The sequence below is a fragment of the Podarcis melisellensis genome (assembly GCF_964234715.1).
Source record: "Podarcis melisellensis genome assembly, chromosome: 8".
Taxonomy (NCBI): domain Eukaryota; kingdom Metazoa; phylum Chordata; class Lepidosauria; order Squamata; family Lacertidae; genus Podarcis; species Podarcis melisellensis.
In genome coordinates, this window is record NC_138540.1 from 32,679,511 (window position 1) to 32,689,771 (window position 10,261).

Consider the following 10,261-nt stretch of genomic DNA (forward strand, 5'->3'; position numbering starts at 1 on the left):
TATTAGCATTGCTATTTATAAAAAGTTCTTTTTATTAAAATTTAGTAAAAAGTATTTAGAGAGAGAAGAAACACAAGTCCCCCCCACCCCCGACTAGGGTCGCCTGCGCAGGCGCAGCTCAAACTTCTTACCCCATTCTCTATCATGCACGCAATGACGAAGGCGGCGACAGAGACTCCAACTCCTCTACGACCACGCCCCTTGGCCTTCTCGTCACTGCTCCAGCCACGCCTCTCCGTTCGCCCTCTTTCTCTCCGGATAGGAGAGGGAGGGGTAAATTCCTCTAGCGCGCCTGCGCCGCTTCTTCTACCGGCGTCTGCCGTCATCGCGTGTGCGCGTCGCACAGCCTTGACGTCGGAAGCGAAGGTGACCGGCCGGAGGGGGAAGAGAGAGGAGAAGTTGACTCCGCCGTCGCCATGTTGTCCGTGGCCGCTCGCTCCGGCCCGTTGGCACCTTACCTCTCGGCCGCCGCCCACGCCGTCCCGGGCCCGCTGAAGCCCCTGGTGACCGGGTTGGCTCCGGCGGCCTCGAAGCTGCCGCTGGACCCGAAGCGGCCTCTGCTCTGCCGGGAGTCGCTGCAAGGCCAGGCCGCCCGTGGGGGGCTCGTCGCCACCGCCAGCCTCAATGGTGCGGGCGGGGAAGGAGGGCGGGGGGCGGTCGGCGCTGCTTGAGCAGGGCGGGGTATGGGGTCGCTTCGCTTTCTCTCTGCCTCCCCTCCGTCCCTCTCCCGCTTCATTTACCGAGGTTTCCAGGGTGGCTCAGAGGCGTTTTCTGTGTCCCCTCTGGGCTTCATGAAGACTAGGGAAGGTGACAGCAAAACGCCCGTCGTGCATCATAGTAGTGGGCATGCAGTGTCGGGTAGAGGGCTGCCCCACTTCATTGAGTCATTGATTACATTTATATCCCACTCCCCCCCGCCCAGGAGATCAGTGGGGTGTATGTGGTTCTCTTCCTTCCACATTTTATCCCCAGCACAACCTTGTGAGGTAGGCTAGGCTGAGAGGTGGTGACTAGCTCAAGGTCACCCCGCAAATTCCATTTGCTGAGGGGGGATTTGAACCCTTCTTGCCCAGGTCCTAGTCCAATACTTTAACCCAGACTTTCTCAACCTTGTGCCCCCATGTGTTGTTGGACTACAACTCCCGTTTTCCCCACCTAGTAGGTCCAGTGGTGAGATGATGTGAGTTGTAGTGCAACGACATCTGGGGACCCAAGGTTGAGAAAGGCTGCTCTAACCACTACACCACGCTGGCTGTCACACACCTTTAGGCTGAAGGGTGCTCACTTGATTCAGATGCTGCGGTGTACAAAACAGTTTCCCCGCACACAAGTCAGGCTTCTCCTGGCTTTCTATACTGAGGGAGAACTTCCTGAATGGAGTGGTGCTGGGTCTGAACTGTGCCACCTCAAACTTAATATGCCAGATCGCCTTCCTGACGAAGTTGGTGCTGTGCAGTCATTAGAGTAGCAGTCCCCTAAACCTGGTGCTATCCAAATGTTTTTTGGACTACCATCCTTTGCTTGATAGTCATGCTAGTGTGGGTTGTGGGTCAAAATATCTAAATGGCACCAGTTTGGCTTCGAGTGTTGGACTACGACTGGGGAGGCCCAGGTTCATATCTTCACACACCTGTCAAGTTCACTTGGTGACATTGGACAAGTCAACATAAACTGCGTTATACAGAGTCAGACTGGGTCCCTCTGGCTTGGTGTTGTCTATACTTGGCTGACAGCTGTTCTCTAGAGTTTCTATCTCTCAATCTAACCTACTTTGCAGGGTTGTTGTGAGGATGAAATGAGTTGCTGTGGGGGGGAGTTGAGATATCTGTAATAAAAAGTGTGAGTTTTCTTTACGCAGGGATTTATTATTTGCTTCATTGGGGCTGTCATGCTGAAGATGGAGGCTCACATTATTGAATGTTCCTTTGTACAGAGCAGAACAGAAGTCCCTGCATGCAGGCTTGGTTGTAGCCTTCTACCTTGGTTTCCTGTTTGTGGGGAATATTCATACATGGAGCATTATTTTCTGGCTTGTACTACTCCAAGACTGCATAATGGAGCTTGCATGATTGACTATCCCCACCCTGGCAAAAAGACACAACCAAACCCTCTACCAAAACCTTAGGTATTAGTAAGAAATCAATATGGGGAAGGGATATTTTTAGGTGTAGGCCTACTACCACTGAGTGAGATAGATCAAAAGTCTGACTCAGTACAAGTGTTTTCTTTGGAAGGAGTATTAAATCACACAAGTTTTTACCTGCAGCCTCAGAGATGCAGTCCAGAGAAAGATTTACCATATTAAGAATTATTCCTAAAATGGGAGTTGGAAGGGGTTAGACTTGTATAGTGTAAGGATTGTATCTGTGTTTATCTGTTGCCCCAGCATAATGCTTACCACCCCACAGGTTCCCCGTTAGCTGGTTCTTCATCTCATATCACCAGGGGATAGTCTTTTTGTTCTCACTGTTGCAGGATCACTAAGTTCAGCCCTTCGCTTTACACTCCTCTAGAGAAACTAACCTTTCACTTGCATAATAGGAAGTAAGAGCTATACTTGGGGATGCTGTTCGTATATAGCTGAATTTGTTCCTTTACCCAAATTGAAAAATGGGAGTGGGGTGGAATGTTGGAGGTTGACTTTTTGTATAGAAGAGCCCTGCTGGATCAGAGAGCATCATTTCTAGTCCAGTATCCTCTTTGTAACACTCTCCAGCCAGCAGTACTGGAGGAAACAGTACACACACTGCCCCAGTTGCTTGTTTCCAACTGGTAGTTTTCTAGTTTATTGTTTTATGTATTTAAAATGTTTATTTTAGTCATTTAAAATGTTTTATTTATTTAATATATTCATTGATTAAAATATTTATATACCACTGTTTCATTTAAAAAGTCAAAGCACTTTGCAACAGTAATACATATGTACAATAAAAGCATGTAGATATTTAAAAAGATTATCAATTATTGCAGAAAGATGTTTTCTTAATTGACTACATAATCTTGGCAGGAAAGAAAAGCTGTCAGCAGATGTTTAAAGGTTAAAACAGAAGGTGGCTGCTGAATTTCTTTTCAAGGGACTGGGCTGATGACACTAAAGGTTTGGTTTCATGTGTGTGTCAGATGAGCCTTACCAATTGTCTTTCACTTGAAATCACAAGGTGGTGTTTAGTAAAATTACAGTACAAAATGAAGCAGCAGCCAGTGGGTCAGTGGAGGCCTATTAAATGTGATCAACTGATACCTATTAGCCAGCAAATAAAGTGAGTTCTAGTTTATAAAAGGGCAGGTGCTAAGTTGTGGGACTGCTTGGAAGTCGTGGCAGTTATAAAAAAAAATCTGATACAGTATTTTCAGCGTAGACCCAGTTTGGGTTATTTGCTACAAGGTTATAATGTAAATATCCCGTGTATTATGGGCCAAGTATAAAGGGAAGGATAATATGCTACTAGAGGGAATTGCAGAAATGGGTTAAACTTTCTTTAAAAAATTGTGTTGCTTCATTAGCTTTTTATTGGATGTAAATAGTCTTCTGTTTAACTTTAGACCTTGAAATTAAGTGTGTATTAGCTTGTCCTGAAAATCTTAACACAACCTTCATTTAATTTCTAAGGAAGCAGTCTTAAAAAAAAATCTTATTATAAAGAGATGCTCTTATCCCTTCATTAGTTCAAGCTTGTTGCAAACACTTATTGTAATCTCTGCACAATGTCCCAAGAGATCCTAATTACCTTGAGCTTGATTCCGGAAGCCCTTAGTGTTATTGCCCTTAAGTCAAAAAATAAAACTTGCACTTGCATTCTTACGAAGTTGCATTTTTATGAAGTACCCTCATTTCTTAAAAAATAACTTAATGAAAGTGGATGGTATTGAGCTGTTGTGTCTTAAAACAGTTACATATACTCTAGTAAAAATAATTTTCCAAATACTCCTTTGGATTTGACAGAGTTATCATGCTAAGTGATTCCCCCCCCCCCAATCAGATATTTTAGCTTAACTAATTCCTGCAATTGGAAAGAGTTGATAATATTTTCATAAGCGACATGAAATCAACTATCCAGTTTGATTTACCAAATATGTCAAGCATACAAAATTGAATTTGAGTCAGTTTGCATTTGGAAGCTTTCTTATTCAAAGTTTTCAAAAAAACCCCACTAATATTACTGCATCTAAAAGAGATACTAATCCTACTCTAAACTTTAGATGTAATTTCATAGGCTACAATGTAGCTAATGATGCAAGCATAAGTTCACTTGTTTGCTTGGCTAAATGTAAATCAAGGTACTTTGGTTTAACTGGTTTGTAGATTAGGCCATAGAATTCCCCATAAAATGTAGAGAAATCTTCTAAATTTGTAAATTAAAAGTGTCTTTTAAAATTTAATCAAGTTCTAAGGTTGCCATATTTTGAAGAGCAAAAAAGAGAACACATTTGCTGACTTCTACTTTTAACTATGAATCGCTATGACGACACTCATTTTACATACTCGTGAAAAAGAGGACATATAGCAACCCTATAAAGGGCTACTGGAGTGGGTTTAACAAAACACTTTGGAATATTAGGGATTTCTTTACAGCATACAAAACACGCTAGATTTCTCCCCCTTACTCCAATATACAGTGGTACCTCGGGTTAAGTACTTAATTCGTTCCGGAGGTCCGTACTTAACCTGAAACTGTTCTTAACCTGAATCACCACTTTAGTTAATGGGGCCTCTGGCTGCTGCTGCGCTGCCGGAGCACGATTTCTATTCTCATCCTGAAGCAAAGTTCTTAACCTGAAGCACTATTTCTGGGTTAGCGGAGTCTGTAACCTGAAGCGTATGTAACCTGAAGCGTATGTAACCTGAAGCGTATGTAACCCAACGTACCACTGTAATCATATTTGTGTTCTTTTCTGCTATTTACTATCATTGATGACAATTTATAGGCTTCCCAGCCAGGAGATAATAGATTTTCATGTATAATTGCAGGAAGAAATAAATAGAATGCCTGCACCTCCATAAGGTGATTTAGTTCTTGTATGGAACGTGTATGAAAACCAATAGTTAAATGTTCATGATAGTTAGTGTAGTACCAAAAATATAAATTTTATGGAGTCAATCTGGTACCAGTATAATGTCCTGTAATTTTTAAAAAATCAGTAATTGGTTTTCTCCATTCTTTTGCAGCTCCTGCTAGCATTCGTTACGTCCACAATGATGTCGCTGTGCCTGACTTCTCTGACTACCGTCGTCATGATGTAACAGATGCTGCAAAATCATCCCAAGAGAGCAGTGAATCCAGGAAAGTCTTCTCCTACTTTATGACAGCAACAACCTGTGTGGCGACAGCATATGCTGCTAAGAATGTTGTCACTCAGTTCGTCAGCAGCATGAGTGCTTCTGCTGATGTGTTGGCATTGTCGAAGATTGAGATCAAGCTCTCCGATATTCCTGAAGGCAAGAATATGACTTTCAAGTGGAGAGGGAAGCCTCTCTTTGTGCGTCACAGAACCGCAAAAGAGATTGAGCAAGAAGCTGCAGTATCTTTGACTGATTTAAGAGACCCCCAGCATGATTTAGACCGAGTAAAGAAACCTGAATGGATCATCCTGATCGGTGTTTGCACCCATCTTGGCTGCGTACCCATTTCAAATGCTGGGGAATTTGGTGGCTATTATTGCCCCTGCCACGGGTCGCATTACGATGCGTCTGGCAGAATCCGCAAAGGTCCAGCTCCATTAAATCTCGAGGTTCCCTACTATGAATTCCCTTCGGAAGATTTAGTTATTGTGGGTTAAATTTCTGGATGCCTGGCTCTTTATTTCCTGTATGTATGCAGAGGAACGAGGCTGGTGTTCATGTAATGTATTTAAAAAACAAAACAAAAAGTTGAGTGGAAAGTATGGCTAACTGTCCCAAGTCACTGTTCAGATCTGATTGTTTGTGTACTTGGTCAGTTTTAATAAAGGATTAAAGTGCTTTCCCATAATGATGTGTAGCTTGTGTATAATTAGTAAAGCAATTGAATGTTTTCTAAGAGAAAATCAATACTTCTTAATAAAAAAATAGTAACCTTTTTGGATGAAAAGCTATGAACCAGACAACTGAGGTTTTGATGGGCCAGTTTGCACAGGAGTTTTTGCTTTATGTGTGAGTAGGCCCAGCCATCCTTGGACTCATACTGAGAATCTCATGAGCTTGTTGGGTTGTTTTAAAGCTATAGCAGAAATAAGCTTCTAATGCCTTCCATCATTGTGTGCCCCTGGTGGAGGTTGCACTTGCACTAGCTTCTATATGATGACAAATACAATTTATTGACCTTGTGCTCTGACATCTTTAGCCTCCTGGATGCATTTGGAGAACTTAGGCCCCTCACCTTGACTGAAGAAATAAAAGAGCCCAGCCATCTTCTGTTGTTATCAAATAAACAGCTAGGCCTTTCTCAGTCACTTTCCCATGGTAAGATAAAGGACTCTGATTGATATGCCACTCATGGGAGATTATGGGACACACTGGACTCCCATCATTGCAGTACTGTCTCTAGTTCCTGTAGATCTAATTGGCCATGCTGACTGGGGCAGATGGGAGTTGGAAGTCGAGCAGTTGTTTGAGAGCTACAGAACTCCCATCCCTGGTTGTAGATAGAGATCAGGGATCAGTTACCGTACTCTTCCACATTTATGTTGGAGAAATAGAATGAAAATATGTGGAGTAACATCTGGTCAATGCATCACTGTAAGTTTCAAAATATACCATGCAGTTCGAAAGCTAGCCAAACATGAGTGGTGGTGGTGGTATTATTATTTTTTTTAAAAAAAAAAAATATATGACAGCCCTTTGGATTGTGATCATACTTTCTAGATTTGTGTGTTAATGAAGCAGCCAGATCTGAAAGTAAATCTGGTCTTTGTCCAGAAACCTTTGAATTAAAATGAGGCAGCAGTTTCTGAGCACAGAAATGCCTTATCCTGCAAATTTATTTTTTATTTTGCTAGAGAATTGTTCCTTCTCTTTTGAAGACTCACTGATTGATTCCCTCCCCACCGCACCCCACCAGGAAATAGAGATGTAACAACCACAACCCTTTTGCTTCAAGCACTGAACTTCTTACACGACATTAAAGGCGAGTCTGACACATGAAAGTAAAAGTTTGCATTTGTTTTTTCAGCTTTATTCCAGCTTACAAATGATGTATATGGTCAGCAAAGCGGTCAGTCAGAATACTAGGATACATAAAATGCAACTTAAATACAAAATGCACTGATGTCCCAGCTACACTGTACTTCCCAAAGCAACTCTTTGATCTCATGTAGGCTTCCCTGATGCGCATGGTGTCTGTGAACATTTCTGCACTTTGATTTTTTTGTCACCCAGTCTGTTCCACCAGCCAATAACAATGATACATGGAATGTTGAGGTGTGACCCCCCGTAAGGTGTTAACACATAATATAAATAGATGTTAGAAATATTTGAGAAATATGCAGGCTAATAATATGTCTGCCCCAAAAGCACCACTTGGGCAGAGTGTCAAGCATTGGCATTACTCTAGAAAGTCAAGGTTTGGTTGGAAGTAAGCTACAACAAAAGAATCCATGACAAACAATGCCACTTGCTTGTTTCTGCAAAATTGTGCCATGAAAATGAACAGAAGGACAGATTAATTTAATGGTGCAATGCCAGTTATAAATATCATAAACCAATGCCATGCACCTTGTGTTCTAACAAAGCTATTGTGGCCTGCCAAATACAGAGATGGTGTTTTTCAGATCTGAATAAAGGTAGGTAAAATACAGAACACAATTCTGTATTTTGCACAAGAATTCTGCAAAATCTTGAAAAGACTAATCCTTTAGCAACTGCTTAGTATAATTATTTTAGGCCAAAATGTATTGTGGTTGCTTGCATCTATGTTGACATGCAACTCTTTTTTTTTTTTTTGCATTAACTGGATTTAAAAAATGGTTCATTGGTTATAGAATGCTCTGGTGGATCAGAGAATCATAGACTTGTAGAGTTGGAAGGGATCCAAAACCTCATGTAGTCCAATCCCCAGCAATGCAGGAATCACAGCTAAAGAGTCATTGACAGTTGGCCATCATCCCTATGTTTAAAAACCTCCAATTAAGGAGAGCCCATCGCCTTCTGAGGGAGCCCACTGTCAAACAAGTCTGAATGTCAGCAAGTTCTTCCTAATGTTTAGTTGGAATCTCTTGTCCTTTGAATCCATTGGTTTAGGTCCTACCCTCTGGAGCAGCAGAAAACAAGCTTGCTCCATCTTCCATGTGAAAGCCCTTCAGATGTTTGAAGACTTGCTTCTGGCTACACTTACCCAATTCCCTCAACCATTCCTCATAAGGCTCGTTTTCCAGATGCTTTATCTTGGTCACCTTCCTTTGCATTCGTTCCAGCTTGTGTGCTTAAGGCAGAAGGCAAATCCATTGACATTAAGTTCTTTTATGGTTATTTTTAAGTAGACTACAAGGAGATTTGGAATGGCTCTTAATGCCAGAAATCTAAACGCCATTTAACTGTTCCTCCCCTACCCCGCCATGAAACTTTGAGAACTATGGTGGTATTAAAAGGGATTTGATATCCTGTAACAACATTCTGTAAAGTGCATTTCTTGGAGTTCTCCTATTTTCAAATTATATTTATAAGAAAGATGCAGCCTTTGTCATGCTCAGAGTTTGATTAAAAAAAGAACCCTCTAAAATCTAATTGTTTTCATATTTTAAAAATCCTCAGAATCCTTACGTACCTCTAGAAGCTAGCTAGTCATCTTGGACGGCTTTCAAAGAGAATTGAACAAATTCATGGAGGATAAAGGCTACTGATGGCTACTAGCAATGAAGGCTATTGTCTGCATGCTTGGCCAGAGGCTGTAATATTTCTGAACACCAATTGCTGGAAGCTGCAGTACGGGAGCTGCTCTTGTGCTCAGGTCCTACTTACAGACTTCCAACTGGGGCATCTGATGGACCACTGGAAGTACAGGATGGTGGGCTGTTGGCCTGATCCAGCAGGCTCTTATGATGTTCTTTTGGTCCATTTGAGAGCCTGCCATAATGATAGCAGACCAAAACAGGTTGACAAATAGCAAAGAACTTGCTATTGCACATTTAGTGAGCTGCTAATGTGAATCATTTCCCATTTTTATTAACTGGCCTGCAGAAGAATGCTCTGCTAACTGTTACATTACCAAGATACAGACAATTAAGTTATATAAAGGAGATGAAATGATAGCAGGGCTGAGGACTCAGACGGCAGCAGCACCCGGTGAAAGCCCAGGCTGACAATGGATAGGGGCCTCTCTGCAACACAGTCCAAGATGCCATTAAAGTTAGAGCCCAGCCTGTAAAAGAGAGAGAGAGTTTAGCCAAACCACTCATCAAAATGTCGGCACAAAGTCTCTGTCATGAAATATGCAAGTGATCTATCTCTGGATGTCTGAGCATGTTGTGTTAGATGTGTTCTCATTGAAACAGCATTGACTGGAGGGGTGGGAGAAAGAATTCTAACAGCTTGAAGAAAGCAATTGAGGCCTTAGAATCATGCACAGTGCTATTTTAAGAGACATTGGTGCTGCTTTGATCTCCCTTCAAAGAGGCCTCGCCTAGCCACTTTCGGTATGCATCCAATTTCTCCTACCTGATAAAGAGCCCAGGCGCTGCAGTGCACAAGACTGAACCCAGTTGAGGCCATGTTTTGACAGGGAAAACCTGTGCAGGCTTGAGTTCTTACTTTTTGTACCTGTGAGTGGGGCTTGATAGGGGCTAACTGCAAGTGCTGTTGCCCACCCACTGTCTTGAGGAAAGGCCCAAGCTCAATGGTGGTGCATCTATTTTGTGTGCAGAAGGTCCCAAGCTCAGCCCCCAATAACATCTCTAGGTAGGGCTGGAAGAGACTCCTTTCCTGAAATCCTAAAGAGCTGTTCCCTGTTAGTTTAGACCAGTGTTTCCCAAACTTGGGTCACCAACTGTTTTTGGACTACAACTCCCTTTATCCCTAGCTAGCAGGACCAGTGGTCAGGGATGATGGCCACAGTAGTCCAAAAACAGCTGGAGACTCAAGTTTGGGCAACACTGGTTTAGACAATAGTGAGCTGGATAGCCCAGTGATCTGATATGGTATAAGGATCTCAGATCCACTATCCTTGAAATTCATACATTTCTATTCTTGCTTCGTGCAATGCACAACATGCCTTAGTGGTCGTTGGCATCTGAAATTGGTGTTTTCAGTACCGCCCCATTCCTGCAACTACAATTTGTTTTCACTGTTTTT

The 10,261-nt window shown here is 42.4% G+C and overlaps 1 protein-coding gene across 1 annotated transcript; it reads left to right on the forward strand.

Moving 5' to 3' along the window:
* The first annotated feature begins 343 nt into the window (after nt 1-343).
* Nucleotides 344-5,969, forward strand: UQCRFS1 (ubiquinol-cytochrome c reductase, Rieske iron-sulfur polypeptide 1). Its single transcript, XM_081924126.1, has 2 exons — nt 344-627; nt 5,168-5,969. The coding sequence occupies exons 1-2, from the start codon at nt 417-419 to the stop codon at nt 5,776-5,778; spliced, it is 822 nt and encodes a 273-aa protein (XP_081780252.1). The 5' UTR covers nt 344-416; the 3' UTR covers nt 5,779-5,969.
* Nucleotides 5,970-10,261: the final 4,292 nt, after the last annotated feature.